At 39.8% G+C, this 25,356-nt stretch overlaps 2 protein-coding genes across 3 annotated transcripts in view; both read right to left on the bottom strand.

The window, feature by feature from the left end:
- Positions 1 to 877: 877 nt before the first annotated feature.
- snap23.1 (synaptosome associated protein 23.1) lies at positions 878 to 11,279 on the bottom strand. 2 transcript variants are annotated; one of them, XM_023951934.2, is made up of 8 exons: positions 11,128 to 11,279; positions 8,031 to 8,145; positions 5,197 to 5,238; positions 4,898 to 4,946; positions 4,423 to 4,540; positions 3,761 to 3,946; positions 3,542 to 3,686; positions 878 to 1,378 (listed from the first exon to the last, which is right to left on the bottom strand). In XM_023951934.2, exons 2-8 carry the CDS (start codon positions 8,085 to 8,087, stop codon positions 1,316 to 1,318), a joined length of 660 nt encoding a protein of 219 aa, XP_023807702.1. In that variant the 5' UTR covers positions 8,088 to 8,145; positions 11,128 to 11,279; the 3' UTR covers positions 878 to 1,315. The 2 variants fall into 2 exon arrangements, with proteins under 2 accessions (XP_023807702.1, XP_023807701.1); XM_023951933.2 differs by having other exon boundaries at positions 10,960 to 11,142.
- Positions 11,280 to 17,154: 5,875 nt separating this feature from the next.
- The window catches only part of efna2a (ephrin-A2a), a 100,198-nt gene continuing 91,996 nt past the window's right edge, over positions 17,155 to 25,356 (bottom strand). Inside the window, exons 3-4 of the mRNA XM_004082446.5 lie at positions 20,590 to 20,655; positions 17,155 to 19,235 (exon numbers count right to left, since the gene is read on the bottom strand). Of these exons, the coding sequence (XP_004082494.2) occupies positions 19,111 to 19,235; positions 20,590 to 20,655 (191 nt within the window). The 3' untranslated portion in view covers positions 17,155 to 19,110. The remainder of the gene's footprint in view (positions 19,236 to 20,589; positions 20,656 to 25,356) is intronic.

Here is a 25,356-nt window from a genome sequence, read left to right as displayed (position 1 = left end):
CAACTCCCATTGCAGCTTTGACTGAAAGGATGCAGAGGAAGGACATGATGGCTGTTAGAACACAGCCGCATTTTCCCAATTTTCCTTTCTTACTTCACCCTCACTTAAAAACTCACCAACATTTGCTAAAACTTCTTATGAGGCCCAAAATTTATATATTTTTTTAAAGTTCACTAACAAAACCAAAAGACATGTTGAGGATATCTTTCAAAATCATTATGGGATGGTTACAGCGTGCCGAAGTAAAAAAAAAAAAAACTTTGCTCGCACATTTTTTTGCTGGAATTTTGTGAAAGTTTGACACCCAAATCTTTGGCTCAACCTCAAAGAAAAGATAGAACATGAGCATTTTAGAAAAACATCTGTTGCCATGGTGATCTGAAAATGTTACTTCTGCAGATTCCTCTAAGAATTGCATCAATCTGCTCGTCACCCCCAGCCCACTAAAAAATAAAATGGTTGCTATGGAAAAGCTGTCATTTTGAAAATAGTTTTCTATGAACTAATCGTGTGAATCTGTGACTTGGGTGGCAGAAGGGGAGAGGGCGGGGCCTGCGGGCCACACAACGTCACTCGCAGCTTTAATTATTTCTCTCAAAAGGCAACAAACCAATACATATATATGTATTAGAAATACAGTACAAGTTTATATTCTAATGAATTATATATGCAGCAGCGGATCTGATCTATTCAAAATTCTTTGTCATCAGATCAGTGCATTTGAAAACAGCTGCAAAATTCTTCTCATCAACTGAGGTAAGAACACATGAATTCAGAGGTTGAAGGTTTAAATCCCAGCATAATTCTCTCCAGGAACAGTTTTGGCTTGGAACAACTTAAATAAACGGATGGGCCCAAATGACGTGCGAACAAAGGGTTTCCAAAGGTTTAGCTTTATTCACAAGTCATTTCTGCTCAAAGAATAATTAAATAGGCTCTTAATTTCAAAAAAATACACGATTATATATATAAACTTAATTACATGACAAAACAAAAGATTTGAGGAAGATGCGGGTGATTTCCAGAGGCAACGTGGAGATCGTCCAGAACGGATCGTCCACACTGACCTCAGAACAGCAGTTCACAGTTCTTTCCAGGAGAAGGAACCTGTTTTGGGATGGCAGGTCAGTCCAGCGGGGGTCGAGTTTTCTCATCTACATTTGAGAACAAAAAAAAAAAAAAAGACAGCTGTGCTGCCAACAAGGACAGATTTGCTCTACGGACGTGTGTGGAAACAAACTGTGTGCATGAAGGTCGCAAAAGAGGCTCCAAAGTGGAGGAGGGGAAAAAAAAAAAACGAAGCAGACGTCGGCGTTCATTTGATGAGCTTGTTGGCTCTCTGGTTGGCGTCGTCGATGCGCATTTTGTTCATGTCCGCCTGAAGAGGAAGAAAATAAAAGTAGACAAGCTTTTCTTTAGCTCACTTTTCATTTGACGGGAATGTATCAACAATTCCAACTACAGTTAACAAGTGAAAAACATTTATAAACCTGAGAAAAGCCTTAAGGATTCTATCCTCCAGTGCCTGAAAGCTAACAAAAACACTGCAGTAATTGTACCTTTGGAATTACCATGATACTTCCACTGCCATGCTTCCCCCTCAGGGATCTACTGTGAGCCAAAATCTCTTTATTACACATTCTGATCAAAATTATGTTCTTCAAAAAGTCAACTATCGTCTATGTCTGTTTTTCAACCTTTTTTGAGCCACGGCACACTTTAACTTTGACAAAAAACCTGTGGCACACCAGCATCCAAAATTTAAAAAAAAAAAAAAAGGAGAAACTCTATAGTCTGTATTGATCTACAGGCCCTCTGCAATCACACATGCATTTTTGTGACATCTAAAAGATGTAATAAAAAAGTTAGAAGATTTAAAAACTGTTTGATGTGTGTTCGTTGTGGTTTCAAGACGTTAAGAGGAAAGACTCCTTGTGCGTCGAGACGCTGTCACTTTAACCCAATGCATCATGGGAGATGTAGTGACACCTGCCGCCGAACACAGACAGACTATCGTCTCTGAGCTTCATGGTTTTGCTCACTTGTTCCACGGTCTGACACCGGATTCTGTGGAAAGCTACACAGCTAAAGACGAGCTTCAGCTGGTATTTTTGTTAGAACTGAGCGACTTTATGAGCCAAATCATGACAAGGAAGTGAAGACTTTAACCAATTGTGATTGGTCAGACTGATGACCAAGAATGATTGGCGGAGACAGTTAAAGGGGCGGGACTTCTCAGAAAACAGCTTTAGCTGGGGCTAAATTGCAGTCCCGTCATTCTTATCAAAATGTCTTTAATTAGAATCAAATAAACACAAAAAGAAAAGTAATTTATGATCTTTCATACTCCTAACTACGCAGTGTTTTATCAGGGCCTGTTTGGATGAACAGAGAGCTGATATACAGGAGATGGAAAATGTTTTTAGATCAGTTATGAGGGCACACCTGACCACCTCAGCACACTGGTTGAAAAACACTGCTCTATGTAAAGAAACCGGATGTTTTGCTCATTTGATTTAATTTTGCTAAGCTAACATAATTAACTGAAGATCAGTAAATGAAAACAGGTTGAGTCAGTGTGTTTGCTCAAAAGCCGTGGCCTTGAGCAAGGCCATTGACCTGTTTCAAAGTAATACCCGAATGATGAAACTGTGCGACACTGGACTGGGTGTCCTTAAAAAAATAAAATAAATAAATAAATAAAAACGAGCTGCTTTTTCACAAATAAAAGAAAAGCCGAAACATTGAAAATCCTCTCCACTCACAACAAACTCTGGATTTAAAAATCCACATTTTTCCCCCAGAAAGCCTTTTATTTGATCAAGTCTCCACTCCATCTCTCATCTTTCCCCTGAACGTCTGAGACTTTGAATGTCGTAAATATAAATGGAATACAGTTTCAGAACTGAGCTGCACTGCAACAAAAGATTTTTATCCTGAATATCTTGTCGGCTCATTTGATCTTTAAGCATCTTATTTTTATTTACGTCATATCACTTTTCTGGGCTTTTTAATTGATTTGGGGACTAATGATTATACAACTTTAAAGAGAAATTTCTCTTCAAATGTGTAATTCTAGTCTAATATCTAGAGGATTTTTTTTTTAAAAAAAAAGGAAAGTTCGAGAGCTTGAAATAGGATATATTTGGGGGAAAAGTATAAGAATGTATGTTATACATTTTAATTATAAACAACTTTTTTCAGCAACATCTGCTTCCGGTGAGAATTTTGATAATTTAATAATGAAAATGATAGTAGCCAATTTTGAAATGTTATTTTGTCTTAAAAGATACTTTTTTCAACTAATCCCCCAAAATAAATGATTCTAGTTGTTTTTTTCCACTTATTTTAAAAAAGTAAAACATCTTGTTTTCTCTAGTTTGACTTGCTTTAAGGACACTTGTTTGTCTGTCTTCCTTAAGGTTCATGTGAGGCTTCAGATTTTCTCTTTAGGATTTTTAAAATGTATTTATTGAAAATGTTATGAGACCATTTTCAGCTGAGAATAAAACCAGATGGTTGGTGGATCTCTGGCTCTCACCTTATCGGTGATCCTGTCGATCTGTACGTTCTGCTTGTCTATTTCATGTCCCATCGTCATCGCCATGCCTTTGAGGTTGGAGATGATCCCGCCCACCGCCTCCAGGTTTTCCTCCATCTCATCCTCTCGCGCATCATTGGTCACCCTGCAGCACAAAGCCACGTTTGTTGAAACGACGGTCGGCGGTCTCTGAACTCGGGGACCCGTTCGAGGCCCCACCTCTGGATGTACGGGCCCGACGGCGCGGCGGCGGTCCCCCTGGCGGCGGTCTGGGCGGGCTGTCCGTTGCGAGTGCGTGACGGCTGCCTGGACACCACCTTTGAGCCGTCGCCATCATTTTCCCCCTCCAGCCCTCCAGTGCCCCAGGTTTTTTTGTAACGCTGGTCGTTTTCAAGAGATGTGACTCTGTAAACAAATATAAACCGCATTTATGCGCCAAAACGTCAGGGAACGCCACACAAACAGGTTCACTAAAACACACACTGCTTTCAGGATGAGCCATTTCTACAAGATGCTAAATAAAGAGGCAGGAATCACAGAACGCCTCCTACCTTATGCCTTGATAATCAAAGTATCTCCTTCTCCAAAGTGAAAGCATTTGAGGAAGATTTGTGTTTAGAAACAACAAGTCACACAAAAGCTTCAAAGTCACACTTTCACTAAGAACTCGGAATAAAAACAGAAATGGATCAGAAGAATAAAACAGATTCTGCTTTAATGAATAAATGAAATGTTCCGCTTTTGCAAAACATGTCAATGTGAGCACGCGTGCAGCATTCTTCCTGATTCCAACATTTGGCATGAATGCAGTCCAACAATCCAACAGGACTCTTCCTGCACTCTGAGTGGCGGCGGCGGCGCCGGCAGCAGCAGCGGCGTACCTGTCGCAGGGGCAGGTGCAGAGGCCGCAGCACTTGTTCAGGTCGTTGAGGTTTTTCTCGGCCTGCTTCATGTCCTCGTTGATCTGCTCCATGCCCTCCTCTACTCTTTTGAGCTGCTCTGAATCACAAACACACTTCAACATCTTCATCTCTGCTGTTGGAAACAGCTTGCAGAGCAAAAATGGATCCAGTTTTTGTGTCATCAGAGCTAAAAGCTAAAAGAAATTCAGTTCAGAAACACGTCTAAAGCTAAAGGAACCAATGAGCGTTTCTACTTTTGTTGTAAAGTATGTTTCTGAATTCTAGTGAATATATATATATTTTTTTAAACAAAATGGTCAGGAAGCAGACCCTGAAATCCTGAGATCTGCTTCCAGGATCAAAGAGCAAAAACTTTGAAGTGAAGAAGAGGAAGATTCTGTTCAGGACCGTCTCTATTCTCCAACATGATAAACAAATGTTTATGCTGCGTTACCTCCTTGCATATCAAGCATATCCAGAGTTTTGCCCCCAGTCTCTTGGCTCTATAAAATAAAAAATGAACAATCCTTCAGAGATGATTTAGAGTAAAGACATTTGATTTGAAATTTGAAATAACAAATATGAATAGGCATAACATTTTTCCAATTACGTTCATCGCTTTAAGTGTCATAAAGGTTGAGAGGATAAAACTGAACTCTATATTTATTTGATGAAAGGAGAAACAAAAGACGCCAACTTGTCCACCATGAGTGACTTCTGCTCATAGAGAAGCAGCAGCAGCAGCAGCCTCACCTCCTCCGCCAGCTGCCTCATCCTCCGGGTGCTTTCCAGCGACTGCAGGAGAAAACATGGCAGCAGTTTGAAAGAGAGAAAAAGGATCACCAGCTAAACGGGATTCTGTGCTACATAAAAGAATCAAACATAAACTGCAGCTGGAGTCCAGCCGCAGCTCTCAGTCGTCTTTGTCAAAAACAAAAACGCATCTAATCCTTCCAAGCTGAAACGCTTCTGACTGGATGTAAACAGACACTCAAACGTAGTTATTCTTTTAACTCTTTGCTTTATTTACTGAGATATTTGATTTTTATTTGAAGGTAAAGAGGTGATTAAATAGATTGAGTTAAAATAAAGGAAATGAACAACAAAACAAAGTATTTACAAAGTAAGTAAGTATTTACAAAGTATTTAGTACAAAGTATCATTTAATTTGAACAAAGCCCAATTCAAAATGCTGTTTAAAAAAAGAAAAGGTTGATTTTTGCATTTTGACAGTTTATGAACATTCAGAACTTGTTTTATTAAATTATAAGCATTTATTTATTCATCTATAAAAATATGTTTCCTAAAATATACAACATATTAAAAGTATTTTTAAAGAACAAAAAACCTGAAGTAAACAAAAAATATCTGTTTTAAAATTATTTAACAACATCAGAGCTAGAGGGGGGAAAACAATAAATGATATCAACAAAGAGAATCAACGTCAAGTAATCAGATCCAAAAATATGTCCTCATTTCAAACAAGTTCTTTTGTTTTTATTGTGTGTACAAAAAATAAACGATCACTTAGTTTTTAATGTAAAAACTCAACTTCATTAATGAAAATTGTTCTTTTATTTCATTTATATAAATAGTTCTGTGAAATTTGTTTTCTTTTATAATCAAAATCAAATTGGTTTCAAATAATTGACAGTAAAAACGGTATTGAACTGAATCATGAACTGTAAAATAGAATTTAATATTTTCTCTGAGAGTCTCAGGAAATTCATCCGTTTCATTTACAAATGAATAAAAATGAGACTGGGCCTCGTCAACTTCAGTTATTTATAAAGAAAAAAACAGCAACTGCATCTAAGAGTACAAATAAAAGTTCAGTCCTACTTTTCTTTTTACTTTAAAACGGAGAATAAAAGTCAACTTCCTGTAATAAAACCTGTTCAGAAATGTTTACAGATTTAAAGTAAAAAATGGTTCAACTTTTGCATAAATAAGACCTGTTACTTCAGGCTTTTCTCCTATTTGACACGTTTGACATAAGAAGAAATGAGTAACAAACTGAATAAATGATGAAAAATACTAAGCAAATGGTTGATTGTTTTGAATTAGACCAGAGTTTTATGGAAATGTCTTTCCAGAGCAGACGTTCATGGATCTCTGACTGTCAGCCTAAAGCCTGACGACCGCAGCGCACATGCAGGAATGCGGTCAGGTCAGGTGGGCCCCGCCCTTCTGCGCCTCTTATTGTTAGGAAGCAGAGCGAAGCTGCGACTCCGACCGAGAGTCTGTGACCTCCTTTACTTGAACTCAGACAAATCACAGCTTAAAACGACAGTTTGTTAAAAAAAAAGATGTTAGTTGACTGTCAGAGAAGAAAAGAAGAAAATGATGGCTGCAGCTCAACAGGATGAATCACATGTTTTAACTTTAGAACTAGACAGAAAATGTTGGCCACTTGGTTTTTTACATTTGAGCTCCAGCTGCCATTTATCTGAGATTGTCCTGATAAACTGTCAGCCATGGTCAGAGCGTCTCCGAGTGTTTACCCAAAGCACGAGCGGTAAGTGGAATTAGCAGAGGGGCCCTCCCAGGTCCCCTGAATGATCTCCTGAATAAACCAGGCGGCAGCAGAAAGAGGGAAGAGATAGAAGCAAAGGTGCAGGTTAAGTCAGGAAGCAGACAAACATCAACCAGTGTGAGCTGCATGAAGGTGCAGAGCAACAGCTGACTGACGGCGGGATGCCCTCGAGTGCCGATTCAGTAATTACTGGAAGATGACGGATCGCAGAGGGAGCCGTCAGACTGAAGCAGGAAGAATCCCTCCGACGCGTCCTGTAACCTCCATCCATTTATCAGACGCTGAGTGGAAGCGATGTCTCAACACGGGTTCTTTTAGGCTCTTTCTAAAAGGCTAAAACATTTTAGATGTCGATTCTCCCTCACCGATAACAGGATTACAGAAACTATTGTCCAACCTGAACATATAGGAAAAGTCTTTCCCAGTTATCCTTATCGAAGATAAATGAGTTCATTATTAAATACGACATCCATTAGGCTGAACAGACTGAACTAATGAGATAATCATGTGTTAATAATGAGCGTCAGAGTTTGGGGTTCGTCTATCTTCCACACTTCTAAGCTGCTGAAACATTCATTTTTGGAGAAAATCTCTGAGTTTTGCTTCAGAGATGAAGGTCACGTCTCGGCGCCCCCACCAGAAAAGCCTTTGATGCAGCTCGTTTAGACGGACTGCAGGAGTTTGAGACCTGAACTCCTGTTCTTTATGCAGCTTTGGCCGTTGGATGCAACGGCTGACCACAGAGATCGTGTAAGGTGACAGAGAGCAACGCTTTGTTTAAACCGTTTACCCTCAGTTACATTAGAAACTTCTAAAAACATTGAAAAAAATGTCGCTTTTAACAATAAAAATGATATTTTACGGCGTTTCTAATCCAAACGGAATGATTTCCAACCGCTTTTTGCATTCATGCATCATCTAAACATTAAGATTGAATGAAAAATCAGACTCAGCTGTCACAGGCTGCTCATTAAATACAGAAATCTGTAGCCAGAGAGAAACAGAAGAAACAGAGGGACGGAGCAGGAGCAGGAGTGTGAGGAGTCAGCACCTCATCCGTCAGCTGGTTGGCCCTCAGAGCCATCTGTTCCACACTCATGTCCTCCATGTTGCTGCTGTCTTGTTTGGGGGCTCCTCCCGTGGCACCGAGCTCAATATGCTGAGGCCTGAAAGAAGGCCAGAGGTCATCAGGTACTAATTAGTATCCCATCGATTACCATAAAGCAGACAAAGAGGACCAACTCTCAACTGCTGAGCAGGGGACTATGGGTGATGATGAAAAAAAAACAAGGTGAATGGATTGGACAAACATTTGAATTTAATGACGTTTTAATGGAAAATTTATTTGAATGACATGACTTAAAATTCAAAGCTCCAGAGAAAATAGTATAAACATTTCTGTTGAAAAACGTGTAGCTCCCAAATCCAGGCAATGTAAACAGGATGATAGTTAAATATAAAACCAAACTGTATAAAACAAATCCTCATTTAACAAATATAAAACGGCTTATAAACGCTACAGTAACAGATTCTAAACTGCTAGGTTTGTTTCCTCACATAAATAATCACAGAAAAAAGGTAACAGGATCTGAAAAGCTGTAGTGTAATACTCTATTGTATTTTAAAGGATAGTAATTATATTAAAATCTACTATTCTTATTGTTTTCTTTTAAATAAGGAGTTGACAGTTCCTTTTTAGATTTTGTGCAACAACACAAACTGAAAAGATTCAGACAAATAGAAGAGTTATCATCTATGCACCAAAACACAACTAAATGTTGAGAAAATGACTCAAAAACAAAGAGTTTGAGATAATACACGTCATCTCGTTTGTTCAGAAGTCATCTGAACCCATACGGATGGAAAAACGGGATGCAAAACCTAAACAAATGGCTTTTGTTTGTCTTCTAAGGAGTGTTAGAAACAAAACCACAATTCCCCCTGATAAAATGTGGAGATCTTAGCAACAATGTTAATGAATGCAACAATGAAGGATCCAGAAAACTGACATGAATATGAGAAACAACAGACGTTGAACTGTCATGATAAGATACAATAAACCATTTCCAAAAATGTAAAAGTCTGACATTATAAAGGGTCTTTTAATGGCATTTTGAAACCTTGGTGTGGCTAAAAATAATACATTTTACAGTCATTACAAACTAAAATGTGTTCCTGTGAATGCAGGCCAAGCGTTCAGTGTTCAGACATCTCAACTTTTGAAACAGAGCGAGCGCTGAGAAAGTAACAGGAAGCAGGAAGGGCCGATCATGCCCGCTCACTGCAGGCTGCCTGTTCTTCATCTTTGCTTTAGAATATGAACACACATGTTAAACTCAAGGAAATGCAGAAGATGGTTTTAGAAAACGGTGATGCAGCTCACAGTTGTAAACACTGTTGAACAGCCTAGAATGATTTCCACACGCGAGTGCGGTCATGGGTGTCATTTTCTTGGGGTTTTAAACAATGGTTTATAGAAAATGTGTTCAAAAAAGCCTCCTTAGAGACACATGGTTAGTAGGAGAAGAAGTTTATTGTAAACTAAAATTAAAAGGTTTATTTCAATAAATTACAGGGAAAAATAATTCCCACCTTATGGGTTTTACATTGGAGAGGTACAAAAAAAAAGCAACCAGGCCGGAGGATTTCCTATAATCTGTCTTCCTGTCCTGTTCTGTCCTGTCCTCCCATCTTCCCCTTAAAGTTGACGTTTTCCTGTTTTGCAAATAACCTTTAAACTCGCTTCGCTTCCCATCAAAATCTGCAGCCATCCACAGAAAATAAAAATCAAGATGAAAGTGTACTTGGCAATACGTTCTGCTCCTAAATGTTGACTTATGCTGTTTTTACCCAACCCGAGAGGGTATAATTCAAGAGGGCACATGTTTAGTGTAAACTTCAAACAGATTTCTGAATTTGGCTACAACAATTTACACATAACAGTTATGGGTTTAATACCTGCTGCAGAATTTTAGCTAAAAAAAAAATGATTTGCTGGTAAAGATTCAAAGGTCAAACTGTTGGGATGTTTAGAATTCTTCCCCAAATAAATATATATTCATAAATATTCAGCTTTCAGGGAACACAAAAGGGTCACAAATTAAGGTAATTATGACGAGGCATAAATATTATCACACACAAAAAAACCCATTAGATCTAATCCATGTTCCCACAAACTGATTTCATTTCCTGTTCATGAAGTAACCCAGGCATAGATTTCTGCAGAAAAGGCCACATGGGGAATAATGCAACACTGACAAACCCACTCATGTCACTTTCTTCACAGCAACAGCAGCAAATGAAATGACCAAGAAGAAAACAGGAGAAAAACGTTTCTTGTTTTTCAACCCAAACCTGTTACTCCAGATCTTCATGAGCCTCAAAGTGACGTCTTCTCTTGCTTTAAGTCATGCTTGGTTCACACTTTAACCATTTTCCCTTCATTTCAATGCCTAAATGTTGCCTCTTTTTTCAATTTAAAACCTCATTTCTACGAATAACTCAATTTTACCACAATTGCAAGGACTTGTGTTCACAATTGGGAGTTAAACTGAATTTAAAACCAATGACATCATGGTTCAGCGTCGAAACTGAGACTCTAAAGCATGAATCTTTATTTTACCCATTTGCAGATGAAAGAAGTGGCATTATTACGATTTTTGACCCAGTTAATGGTACAAATCTGGAAGTAAAACACCCCAAAATGGTTAATCATTTCCGTATTACATATTTAACAAGCAAAAGCTAGTAGTTTTGCACCTGACCACGGTTATCTCTCAAGAAGCTGAACCAGCAGGTAAAGCAGATCACCTGACAAACAGATGATGTTTGGTTAAATGGGTAATATTAACCAAACACTCCCAAACCTTAGTTTGAAGCAAGGGGAAGTCATTCAAACAACACAAAACTCCACATTTTCACACACAAGAAAACATAAGAGTGAAACAGACAGTCTAAAAAGGTCTATTAATTCGTCTTACATGGTTGGAAGGTTTGTAGTTTTTCCTTAATCCAGGAAAGCAAACTTTTTCTCCTAGCTAACGTGTTGCTAGCCTGCTAATAGGCTAGTTCCGCTTCCCTGTCAACTTTCCACCCCAACTAAGTTGATGTGAACTAAAGTGAGACGTTTGTTGATACTCAGTACTTACTTTCAGACTCCCTTCGGAAGAGATAAAAGAGTTACCAACTCCTCCTTCCTTCTGGTATGTGGACTTTTCGCTGGTCACTCCTGGATTCCTTCACAGGCCCCACAGTGAAGTGAATAACGTAACCTATGACGCCTTTGGGTCTCGTCGGAATTAACGCTTTTCTCAAATACACGTGCTTTTAGTTATCAACAATGTACGTGTTATGCCGCGAAAAGTTATTTCATAGATATTAACACAACACATTTTTTAAAATATAGCGTATTATAAATATTATCTAACATTTTTAAACGATGATTAGCATTTTTTTACCATTTTTAAAGGTTTTCTTTGGCACCGTCCCGTCTTTCATTGTAACTGTCACAATATGCTGCCTTGAATATACATTCAAGTACACACATTTTACTTAGATATGACTTTTATATCAACTTTATACCATTTTCCGGGTTGGTTTGAAATACGAGGATAAGAAATTGTTTGGAGTTCCATTTTCCTACACACCAAGATGTCATCACTACACTGAAACTTAGGTCACGTGATCAGCCCAAACTTTGCTGATTCAGTTCATGGTGATAGTAAAAAGCAAACTTTACCACATTTTACTACTCTTTTTGATATTTTGTTCCCTATAGCGGTTGTTGTAAATGTCAGCTGTTGTTTTTTTTTTTTAAATTATTAATCTCGCTTCTCTTTTGTGTTATATTTGAGTTCATTTGTGGTCAATGTGTGGTGCTTTTTGTTTTGATAACTTTTATGTAAATTTGACTCATTTTTTTATTTCATATAAGTAAATGAAAGATTTGTGAGATGAAAACAGGCCCAATGAGATCTCTCTCTCACCTAAAAAAATGAACTTTTAAAATAACATTTATGTTAATCTAGGACCATTTTATTAATCTGCTTCATGTTTTATGCAGTTTTTAGTGTTTGGACAGCATTCTTAACAGTTTAAAAAGCTTCACACACAAGCTCCTGATGTCCTGTTACAGACTCCAGAGGAAAAACATGGCACTGCTCTGTTTCCCCACATGAGTGCAGCATTTACCCTCCACCCGTACCTCCCCCTCCCATTCTGCTTTGCATAGACGCAGACAGCCAGATATATTTCATAGTGCATTTTAGAGATGGCCTGAAACCTGAACCTCTGGCTTTGAATCTTCCGTCTAATTCTCAAGTTTAATGGTTTACACCACAAAAGCATTTTCAAGGTGACTGGAAAGACAGCCACAATATCGGCTGACAGAGTCTAAAGGAAAATTGTTTTTCTATCCCAACCTCAGCTAAATATTTTCCCTTGAGGGGTCACCTGAAGTCAGATACTTGCAAACTGGAAATTCCATGTGCAACTCCAAATTTGCACAAGCCATGCTGCAAGGCTAACCTTACCAAACGGCCTAAAGCGTCTGACTGATGACTTGCGCTCTCTCTGGCCATGTAACTTTTATAGAGTCTACATTGCATGCATTATTCAGCAATAACACAAGGCCCATCTGGACTCCTGTGAGTGTGATTCTGCAAGAGTGTGTCTGTGCATGGGTGAATGACTCATAGTTAACTTTCCTGCCATGCCGTTTCACCATTTCACGCCACATCCAACAGTGCCTGAAGAGCTAGAAATTAGTATTTCCACTGTAATTACAGCCAAGGTGCCGTGCTTTTCGCAGCACATGCGAGACAGGAAGGGACGGGAACAGAGTAGTGATGAAAAGTGGCCAGAGAAAGAGGGAGCGAGAGGGTTTTCAAGTCTTACCAAAATGATACGTTCAGGATCAAGCTCTTTCATCATGCCGTTCCTCATTAACGGAGATGGGAGCGCTGGCCTAATTCCATAATTCCTAAATCATGCCTGTTAGTTGAATATGAGGAGACAAAGGTACAGCGAAAGAGGAGAATAGATTAGCCCTCGCCTAATGACGTGTCTGAGAAAGCTGGAAAGGAAAAAAAAAAAAAGCATGATGGGAGAGAAAGACAGAATCAAAGAAGGGGAGAAGGGGTTGCCATCTGGATTCCTGGCTTTTGCTTTCTGGTTGCAGCCAAAACCAACAACGTATTGGCAAAAATTGTTTCTCCAAATTGTTTTCCTCCAGCAGCTACTGAGATTATGAAGTGATAATAGGATGTGGAAAAGAAGGTGCTGAGATATTGTCATGTGGATGCATGGACATACCAATTTTTCATCATCTCTCCAAACTAATTTCTGGCTCTGCTTCGTTTTTCCTCTCATAGGGGGCTGAGACATGGGAATGTTTGATGTCCTGCTTGATTGGGTTTAATTTTACATTGGGCTAATTCTGCCGGTACCTGATACTCGTCAGGACAGCGAAGCGGTTGACCAAGCGTGCATCTCAATATCCAGAGACAATCTCATTCCCTTGCCTCCCTTCCACTGGAATCCACTCGTTCACATTTTGTATTGAGCTCTTATATGAAGCAATTTGTTTCAAACTAGAGACATCGATAGCCATTAGCCTGCTTTGCACAGTAGGGCTAAACATGGCAAGCCAAGGCTCATCTATTATTCATATACTTCAGTTTTCCCCCAGAACAAAGTTTCAGATATTCATTTTTGCATCATGGCCCCAAAACTGACAAGTCAGGGGTTTCAAATAACACTTTTGAAACCAAGCTGACGAATGTTTCAAGCAAGCGTTGGCCATTAAAGACCTCACAGGGGAAATGTGTCTGTTTTATGTCGGTGGTGAAAACCCACTAGGGCAGTATTCAAAATCAAAGCGTTTGCCCTTGTGTTGTGTCGCGGGTAAAAATGACCCACTAGCATGTTTAGTTGTAGAAAGAAAACCCATCCTTTTCCAACTTAAGATGTTTATAACGTTCTCTGAAGATGCTCCATCATGCTAGAAAAAGTGATGCTTTGTTTTTGTTTATGTTTTCCTGTGAGCTGTACACCACTGAGGTGCAAAGATTGTTGAATTATAAAAGTATCTGAACACCAGGAAAAGTTCAAAGGCCACACACAAACTCTCTCTAATTCACAAACACACACACATACTTACACACCCTTTCTTTCTTTGTAATGTGTAACAAGAAATATTTCAAAAAAGAAATTAAGTTAAATTAAATTCACAGGTTCTTTCATCTAGCGCATATTGTAATTTAAAATTCAATCAAGCTGCTTTATTTTGAGGTTTTGGTAGGGTGGGTGATTTCTGACCCACAGGAAAAGGAGGGGAGTAGAGAGAACGTTAAGGATTAACAGTTTGAATGCTAAATCTGCATATTACCAGTTTTGCCTCAAACTCAAACAGTGTTTTTGCACAGCACATGCCAAACATTTAATAAGGAAACTAATGCATTTGGCTGGTTAACATGAAGGGACTAAAACAGTTTTACCTAAATCTCTGAGGGTCAGAAATTTCTTAAACCTTAAATTTAAGGCACTGTTTGAAATAATGGGGCATTTCATAATAGCTTAAATCTGTTAATCTGTAATAAAGAAAGGACATTTTAAGCAAAATATGTTGTAGTAATGTTGTATGTTTTGAGAAATGGTCCAAACCGTCATAATCAAAAGGAAATATGACATGTCTCTAAATACAACTTTACACATTTCTTTCAGATTATTTACAGAACCTCCAATGCCAGGAAATGTTGGACTTTGAAAAGAAACATCTAATAATGTTTGTGTGGTTTTTTTTTTATGGAAGATTAATGCAAATAGCTTTATAGCGATTCGAGATAGGAATTGCAGAACATTTAATCTAAAGTCAATACAGTAAAATTACAATTTTCCCTCATCCATGAGTGGTCCGGTGACCAATGGGACGGATACGAGTTAGCCAATAGGTGAGACCCTGGAAGGTTGACCAATCAAAACGAGAACGTGTAAAACTGTAAAATGTGCTGTTATTAAAAATCCATGTGAACTTCAACATGTCAACTGTTTCAGGAGCTTTGGTAATAGGGATTAAGGAGTGTGGGGGTTATGCCAGTGATACAAAAAGAAACAAACAAAACTCTTGCAACATGGCAACACAACTTTAGGCTTCAGTTTCACCTTGCGGTGTCCTGGGAGAGACACCGGCCCAGTTATTATATGTATATGGTTGTTGCAGATGGGACTTAAAGTGAAAGAAGCTACAATTTATAAAAGCTTTTTAGAACACAAAAACAAAGGTGATGCAAAATTGTTTATAGTTAAAACTGGATTACCTTAAAAAAAACGTAAAAGCCTTGTAAACTATTTTTGAGGGCACTAGATCATTATTAGTGTCAGAATTCCTGTTTATCTTAAAATAGAGTCACATTCTTGTTCAATTTAAAGCAATGCGATGGACACTAATGCACCAGAGAGACCAACATTTTATACGGATGCTGCAGAGACGGTTCTTATCTTTGACACTCTTTTATTTTCAATAAACACCAAAAGCAGCATTTAGTTTTGATGCTCCAGCTTTCAGGAATCCGCTGGTCAGCAAATGAGCCCATAAAAAAAACAAAAAAATTCTTACTTGTTATTTTCAGCTGCCTCATCTCCTGTCGGTTCTTGGGGAGCGGTGAGCTGCAGATGGGAACCATTTTGTGGTTTAACCCCCAATCCAACACTTCAGTGTCAAGCAAGGATCAATTCTTTTACTTTTTTTTTTTTTTTAAAGTCTTTGCTGTGCGTTTCATCCACAAGCTCCTAGGTATTGGGTAGACATTCTACCACTAGGTCACTGAGGCAAGGTTAGCTGTTTTGCTCCTGTTTTTGTTTCACGTCTTAAAAGTGCTGTTTGAGAATGTTGCCTCTTGGTAAAATGCACCACTGTAGATGAATGAAATTAGCTTTGATTTTTGCCAAAATGCATGCATTATTGCAGATTTTATCACATTGATAATCCTTAATCATTATGTGTGCTGCAAAAAATGAATCTTAAAAATGTTAGGACATCTCTGATTCAAGAAAAAAACGTCTTATTTTATGTCTTGGAAGAAGAACAAGCTTATCAAGAAAGTTTTTAACAGTGAAATGATCATATAATAAGAAAACATGTCTTTTAGTGTCTAAACAATTATTAACTTATTTCTGAGGGGCCTGTTTTTTCAGTGTGTTGTTGAAACACCCAGTTGTTTAACTCCTCATACTGCAACACACTGGCTGTCAAACCTCTATCCTACCATTACCTATTAGGTCCATTCATATTTGCCAAATAAATAAAAGTTTAATATGTAAAATCAAAACAAAAACATGTTTTTGTTGCATTAGGAAGATTTCCTCACTCAGGTGTTATTTTTCTTCTTGCTTTTACTTTTTGCAAGTCTTACATGTTTTTGTTGCAAAAACGATAGCTTATTTAGACTGAAAAAAGATTTTGTGCACATATTAAGTGGTTTTTGTGATCAGATGAGTCGCTCTTGGCAGCTGGTGTAGCACAAAACCAAAGGAAAAGAAAAGAACAATCAGGTGTTGCAATTAAAAGGGAATCCGCCATCCCTCAGGCGCCTCTTCGCCATGTTTTGTCAACATTTTTCATTCAAATTTCCAGCTTTTCCGCTCATTCTTTTCATGTGAGAGCAAGTACGGCTTTTCTTCTTCCCATGAACACCCCTGAGAATGAGTTAATAGTGTATTTCAAAAAAGAAGTTGTTAGGCATTACACTGTCAAAAAAACTTCCATGAATAAACTATCGTTAACATATTCCTGAAAAGTTCTGGGGAACTAAAGTCAGGTACAGCGTTCGAGTTTTTCTCCCATCAGCTGCAGGGAATGCAACAGAAACGAGAAAGGAAAGGTTATCAAGCCATCCGGACACCAGGTTGTCAGAGGTTCAGATCAGCCGTCGCATCTCCGAGGGGGAAACAGATGAAGATTGAAGAGGGTGATTTCATCTGAATAATTTCATGCCTGAACTGGCAAAGCTCAGCGATCGCCGTTCCAAGAGTTTGACGTCAGAAGACGATTGACTGTGCAAATAAAGAGGCTGCTGGAGTGCACGTATAAACCCAATCATCTCCCCTTTGAGGATAAAAAAAAAACACATAATGAGAGGTAAGTCATAACTCTGAAGAAAGTCCACTGAATCGGCTCATTTTTCTTTTTTTGAGTAGACAAAAAGACAATCTTTATTTGTGTGTTTCTCTTCTTTGCTCTGACTTCTGTGTTTACTTGTTGACTGACTTTAATGGCTAAAATCAGCTTCCACAAAAACACCATGAACAGAAAAAAAAAAAAAAGACAAAATCATACATGACGCTCAGACCTGAAGGCCTCCTACCACTACCAACCATGGATCACAAGCCAGAGAAGAAGAAGAACAATAGAAGGACAGCATCAGTGGATAGAAGAAGAGAAAACATTATTTTTAATCCTCCACAGGCTATAACCCATCACTGCATCCCACAAAGGAGTAATTAACAGTGATTTTAAATGCTACAAAAATAAGATGAAATACGGGGAAAAAAGCTTTTTCCCTTGTTTGTGTTTTCTTGTGTGTCTTTGTACATGTGTGTATGTCCATGCTATGTCTTTGTAAATGTCTAGAGCTGCACTTGTTTCTCTACAATGTCAGTAGGTGTTGGTATCTGGATGTGTGTGTTCACAGTGCTTACTCGTCGAGTCCCAGACCCTTGATGCAAATGCTCTAACTCCCCCTCTCTTTGTGCCGTTTCCCCCTTATAGTTCATGAGTGCTTCCACCCACACCCTTGTTTGTGTACGTGTGTATGTCTGCCTGCATGCATGTGTGCGTTTCGGTGCACTGCCACACACAAGCAAACACCTTGCTTCATTTGCCACAGTCTTAACGCTTCCCTTAATGGTTTAACCCGCAGACCCGGAACTAGCTTCAGTCATTGTTTACGCCCATCGTGCTCTGACTTGGGCTCCAAGGGCCGATTTCCAGTCAGTTTCACCCTGCGGGTCCATTTATCTTCCCGGCTCGAGCTAATCCATCAACGGCTGAAAGTCAGACAGGGGAAACTGTGTGAGGAGAGAGGCGGAGTTTTCCTTTTTGATGTCCTAAAAAGTCCCAGGGAGAACGAGAGCGGGAGCAGGGCGCTTCCCAATTTTTTTTTTCCCCATGAAAAAATATATCATCATTAGAAACAACATTGATCTTAAGGTTTCACAGTGGTCATGCAACTTGAGTGTCACCTCCTTTTTCCCACGTTTCCATTCTCACTTTGACTCCCCAGACCCCACCTCCAAGTCCCAGACCTGTTCAGTCCTGCCAGTCCGAGAGAAGGTACTGTGAGTGACCATAGTCACAATAATACACAAAGACATAAAGGTGGGTGACCAGTGGTACATTCATACAAGAGAAAGTCTTGGTCCAAAAGTCACCCGAACCAGTCGACATCAGACGGTGCTGGAGGAGCCTGTGCTGCCAGGCCGTGATAAATGCTTTGTTTAGAAACATGAAAAAGACAAAAAAAACAAAAAAAAACAAGCCCCACCTGAAAATATACATCTCTGACCAGAGTGCAAGCCCACCCCCCCGGTGCTATCATTAGCTATGATTACGCTTGTCATCTCAAAATGAAATCGGCTCTTCTCTTGAACAATAACAGTAAGAACATTTCATTTTTTTTGCTTTTGGAGGTTGCAAAACTTTGAGATTGGTGCAAAAATGACCTAAAATGTTTGTGCATCCACGTCTGTTGCTGAATGCATCGGCACTGGTGACAGGGGCGCAACTGGGGATGACAAGTTTAATCATGGCTACAGTTTCACGCCAACGACGACCAGAGTCTGCAGTCAAATCAAACAAGCCCCCCCTGATATGAAGACCTTTCCTCCTCTGAGATGTGCTGATCCACCCAGAATTCAGAGATCGGAGATGAAGGGCAGCTTAGCCCTTGTAGCCATGCCTGGGGAGGATGTGCATGGTTGGGGCTATGAAAGGGACTGGCAGTGGGTGTAGTCAGTGGTCAGGTGGAAGTGGAAAGATGGGTTAGAGGGCTTCCCTGAGGGGTGGTGGATTTAGAGGGACAGCCAGCCCAGCCTTCATCCTGGGTTTGGAGCTCCACATAGTCAGGTGGGGGGAGTCACAGCCACAGATAGAGTCCCAGGAACACCAGACCCGAAGCTGCAACCAAGGCCAAGCACCCTGTCCTGGAGCTGGCTCCTCCATCAGTCAGGAAGGGCTCCGGGGAGTCGTATCCCGAACCATCTGAAACAGAGAGACGAGAGAAAAAAGAGGGGCGACAAAAAATCTGAACCAACGGGGACGAGCAGACAGATGCAAAGACGAAAGAACACCAAAAACAAGAGCATGAAAGTGGATTCTGAAAGACACAGAGTATGAGAGATGATCTGTCACGATGAAATACTGAGTCTGAGCTACCCCCCCCCCCCCCCCCCCCCCCCCCAAAAAAAAAAACACTCAACTGTCAGCGGTTAACGAAAGGCAAAGAGTGTGCGACAGAAAGAAACGAGTAGGAGAAAGAGGGAGAAGGGGAAGACGACAGCAACTGAGAGCTCTGCAGGGGGGTTTAACCAACCTAATTACAGTTTAATCACAGAGACTCAGAATCTGGAGCAGCTGACACACACACACGCGCGCACACACACACACACTACTCCCTTACAGTGACAGCTTTTCACTGACGAGATGGAAGTCGCAATGTCATACAGATTTAACAGCGAAAAGAAAAAAAAAAAACCTCAAAGAGGAGCTGCTAAAAAGTGACAGAATAAAAAGAATGTGTGTTGTTTCAGTAATTATGGAGGAGGAGATAATTTCCTGCCTCTGTAGTGAGATCTGGAATGATCTGAGCCTGAAAAGCTGCGGAAAAGCAGACTTTCTTTTGTGGGAATCTTCAAAGCTGTGCCATCATCTGTGGGGAAGTGCTGCCATCCAGGCTTGATTCCTTAATCTGTGTACGGCGGAAAACTCCGGAGGTTAACTTTGAACAGGAGTGCACGTAGATTTCCAAGAAAAAGCAGGTGTGGGCGGCTAAAGAATGGGACGCTTGTTCACGTCAGACTTTTTTGGAGTTATTTATGAATGGCAGCTCTGCAGGCCAACATCATGTATAGGTGACATTTTTAAAATAACTTCTCCTCTTGTACCTTCATAATTAAAATCCTCACTTTTGAAATAAAATAACACTTTTTGTTTATTTTTCATTCTTTTATGTAAATCTTGCGGTCAGAGCAATCTCAAAGCTTGCCAAAAATCGGAGAGCACTTTCAGTCAGCCTAGTTATCTTTTTCACAAGGACAGAAGGTCTCCCTCACACCCAGTGTGATGGGATGTGAAATGAGTGTGCCACTTTGTGTTTTTGTGTTTGCTATGTTCCTGTGAATGCATCAGAATAAATGTGTGTTTTCGTGTGCATGTGTGTGCAAAAAAAAAAAAATAAAAAAAAAAAAAGAGCTGCCTGGTTGGTCTGAGAATCAGAGCAGAGAGGTCTGTTGGTGCACTCCAACAAACCTCTTTTCCACTCCTGGTTTGGGCTCAAAAAGGCAATCTGGACCTTTGTGAGCAGAGTGTGTGTCTGTGCAGCCTGAATGTGACTTACCTGGAGGTCTGACATACACCTTCAGCTTTAGACAGGCCCGCCCCACGTGGTTTGGGTGAGGAGACGCTGCAAAGAGACGAAGGAGATGAGTTTATAGATGATTCGAAGAGATTTGTTTGTGTCTAAAGGCCGTGTCACACTGCCACTACTGGCATTTTGCGCATTTGCCACTTGTGAAACTTCGGTCCTCCTCGATACATACATGATATACGTAATTCACAAGTGTTTCTTGAAATTGTCATTTGTGGACTTGCGCAGATGTCCGTCGAGGGGTTTCGGCTGACGGGTTTTTAAGGGAATTCAGGTTTAAGCTGTTCAAAAATTTGGGTCAGTTTAGAACTACGCAATGTATGTTTATTTTACCCAGTATAATAATGTATAATTATATATTATGTTTAATGAATAAGTATAAGTATATTATGTCCAACGGACACACATGTACCACATATGTCTAACTTTAATATTGTGTATACGGCGCACATATGATGTTAAAATTATGTAATTGATGTACAAATCACTGATAAATTGCATATAAACAGCACTGATTTACATGTTCTTTGCGTAGTTTATTTGTACTTCTTCCCTGGTTTTAATGTGGTTCATTTTTGATACACCTGTGAAAATTTCACACAAAGACCACAACTTTTCTTACCTTTTCCACATATATTTACATATGACCAATTTTCAGTTTTTAAATATTACAGTTATACTTTTTCAACTGATTTGCAATTATCCAAAATGCCTGCTAAGTAATATCATGGAAACTTGCTTACTGCTGCTTCAATATAAACCCAAACACAACTAACCTCATGCTTGTTGCTTTTGTACTTCTTTAAACCTTGACCTTTGTTTTGTTTTTGTTTTTTTCTTGTCTTTGCACCACATTACTGGAGCAATGTCTTTTGTTGGCCATTTAAAAACATGTCACATATTTATAGTCATCTGTTCCACAGACTAGTTAAGGTTCACATCATGTAGATGAATCTCCATTGTAAATGGCGTGGCCTAACCAATTAAAGTACATTTTCACAAGAGAAACCTTTGATCCCATGTATTGGCTTATAGATGACAAATTAGTGTCCTCCTCATTTCTGCTGCCCATTAAAACATATCAAGCGAATGCATGACTCTTTTATCACTAGTTATACTTTGGTTTTTACTGAATTGTTAAACATATTAAACAATTATGTACACCTTTTAGGATCCTGATGTTGTTGTAGCTGCTGTGGAGTATTGTGAAATTCAATGAAAAGCTGAGCATGGTAAACAAGTCTGTGATAGATCAGCTTTCCCAATGGGAATTTGGTCACTCTGCCATTCACACCTGGGGGAAATTAACAAACTCTTAAGTCTATTTGACTTGCATGTCTTTGGAATTGGAAAGAAAAAAAATCCATGCAAATTCCCTACAGATGTTGGTCCCCCTTCCTGTGAGGTGACAGTTGCAGCCACAGAGTGTGCAGTGTGCAGCTCAGACTGAATACCAAAAAGAATAAAAAAAAGGTTGAAAAGTTACCGTTATCAAACTTCAAAGAACACCAAATGAAATTGAATCTGGGTTTTTAGTCCCACCTGACTCTGATGTGAAATGGAGCTGCAGACCTCGGGGGGAGACGGCGACCAAGTCTCTGACCACTCAAGCACACACACACACATAAACGTATGGGGGCTTGTAAAAGAACGCACACACAGTAGTGGCTACAGAAAAGTGCATGGAGACCTATTGTCCTTCTCCCTTGAGGAAGTTTGCACCCTGAGCTCAACGTGACCCAATGGAAGACCATCATCAAGACCCACAGAGTGCACGAAACAAATCTGACCCTGCCTTTGGCCTCTCATCTCTCCTTGCTTTTCCTCAGCTCCTCCTTTCATCCTTCTCTTTTCCTTTCACCTCTTGTATCCTTGCATCGTTCATATACTTTTCTTCACAATTTCTCCAACCAGTCGGAACACCACCCAGTGAGCAGAGAAGAGTTGTTAAGGTTACCGTAGAACAACTTTTCTCTAACATCTTCTTTTTTATCTTTTCTGTTGAAGACCAACTTTGATAAAAAAAATTGTGGCTTCTGTGTTTTTAACATGTTTTTGTGGCTTCATATTCTGATTTTGGAGGATATATTAAGAAAATTAGGCTTAAAATTGCATTTATATTCAGTATTTATTTTTTCCAAATAGTTGTAAATAAGGAGCAGACAAAAAAATGCAGTTTGAAAAACACAGCAAATACAGTGGGCAACAAGCCCCCTGCTCCACTTAAGGACGACTAAATTGATGGACATGTTTGTTTTACCCGTCCGACCGTCTGCCTCAAAACTGTTTGGCTGGAAAGCTCCAATATTGCTCGCCCGCTTTGATGCATTGGTATTGTTAGGTCGGAGGTGTGAGAGTCTGTTAGCTATACAGCATGTAAACATTTAGCTTAGTTTTGGATGATGGCAAGGGGGGTGGGGCTGCTTCACGACTCAGAGATGAATTTCTAATGAACTACTACAGAATACCTATGTCCTAGAAAATGACAGATTTTGGTGATTTAGGCTAAAAATTATATAATTAGAGCAAAAAGAAAAAATGTATTTAACAAAAAAAAAAACCACAGGCAGACTTTCTTTCCTGCACCTGTTAACAGTTTCCATTCTTGTCGTTTTTTAGACCCCTTTCACTTCCCGCTGCACCACTGTTTCCCAGCATGACCACTATCTGCTGTCTCCTAAAAACTCATTGAAAACCACTGAACCTCATCCGATGGCAGCAAGGAGAAATAAGGGGTGGTGCAGACCTGTCAACATGTCAACCACGTGACAAATGCACATCAACGTGCACACGCTCGTACAGGTCTTCTCCGGCTTTAAATCACTGCCAAGGATCAGTGTTTTTACAAAAAGATCGGAAAGTCTGGGTTGTTCAATAGCTGCCGGAGCATCGTTCCACATCACACCCAATCTGGACATGAGGGAGACTCTGAGACTCTATAAGTGTGAACTGATGACAGACGGTGAGAAATGAAAATGAGTGCGCGCCTGTCAGTCAACATGATGGACACGGCTTTTCACAGATTCACAATTACTTGACAACTGACCCGCGTGACCGGCTCCTCCCCCCCACAACACATGCATTCAAACAGACTCACAAACACTCCAGTCGTGTGGAATGCTCACAACCCACTGGCCTCCAGAAACACAATACCAAAGTCAGCAACTATACATCTCTGGAGGGGCCAAGCCGTCCTTACATGAGAGTAAAAACAAAGAAGCGTGTGTTTGTGTGAGTCTGTGCCAACTGGGAAAAGTGTAGTAGGACACCAGGAGGCTCTTATATTTGGCTTTTTAGCTCTGTGACTGTCGCCTGCTGAGTCTTTGTGAAAGTGCTGACTAACTTGGACAAGTGCAGTATCTGCAAATGTTCCATAATTTTTTCAGAATATGAATGTGCAGAGGGTTTAAAGCTGCAGTTTTTATTGCTTTTCATTTGTTTTCTACCAGATGCATTTCTTACTGAGTTATTCCTCAATGTCTGCGTAAAAAAGATGAAGATCCGTAGCCATAAAATGAAAGAAACCTGTGCCAGAGTCTTACTACGACTCTTTCCTGCTTTGTCTGAGTGTTCCTTCCCCTCCCTGAGCACAGACAAAATCACTATGACATGATAAACACAGTCCAAGGACAGAAGATTTCTGTCCTGCTTGCAGACTGACCCTAAACCATTGTCTCAGAATCTGTGCCCCATCATGATTGATGGCAGGGATGCATCATCTCCTGCTGAAAAGGTCAAGGTTAGTTTTCGGCCGACTGTGCAGAGGTAATGCACAAAGAAATGGGCAGACCTATGTCAGCCTTCATACTGGCAGCAAAACCACTTTGGTCAGTGGTAAAAATATTGTGACAAGTCTTAGGATGGTGAAATAAGGGACAGTGTTTGTCAGAGCAAGGACTTAAGGGACTGTTTTCATTCTGTTTTGCTATTAAAGCAAATGATACGAGTTCACGGAGTATCATAAGATACTTTAATCAACTATAAACAGCAACACAAAAAGTGTTTGTAGTTTTTTTGTCATTGTTATACTACATTTCTAAAAATTCTTCATGGTCACTGAGTAGAATTTGTATGGGAGAGCTCTCCAAACCTGGTCTTTAATATCCAACAGCCTGTTTGCTTTTCAGTCATCCCTGTTCTGCTGATTGTTAAGTACCTAAAGACACTTGATCCAGCTAATCATCTAATTACAGGCAAGGAGAATGGAGCTTGTTGAAAAGCAACCAGGGTGATGGATCTTTAGAACCAGGTTTGGAAGTGGATAAAGTTTTACTTTCGTTGGAATCCCAGCTGGGACCTTTCTGTGTGGAGTTTGTACGTCCTCCCCGTCCATGCGAAGTTTTCTCCGGACCCTCCGGGTTCTTCCCACATACACCGTAAGTGTAGGTGTGTATGTGTGTGTGAGTATGTGGCTTGCAACAGACCGACGACCTGTTCAGGGTCACAGGGCCATACACCTTCACACAATTAAGTCACTAATTAACATCTGAAACATGTTTTTGGACTGTGGGAGGAAGCCGGAGTGCCCGGAGAAAACACTCCACACTCCTGTGTGGATAACTCCACACAGAAATGTCCCAGCTGGGATTTGAACCAGGGCTTTCTTACTGTGAGGTCCAAGTACTAAACACTAACCATTGTGCAGCCCCAATCATTTTTCAACTTCAGCAAATCAGAGAAGTGTTGATATGGTAATTATCCAGTGAAAAAAACAGTAAATTCAAACAATAAGCCTCA

Source organism: Oryzias latipes, chromosome 22 (genome assembly GCF_053564925.1).
Source record: "Oryzias latipes strain Hd-rR chromosome 22, Olatipes_Hd-rR_3.1".
Classification (NCBI taxonomy): domain Eukaryota; kingdom Metazoa; phylum Chordata; class Actinopteri; order Beloniformes; family Adrianichthyidae; genus Oryzias; species Oryzias latipes.
This window is presented reverse-complemented; position numbering and strand designations above follow the sequence as displayed.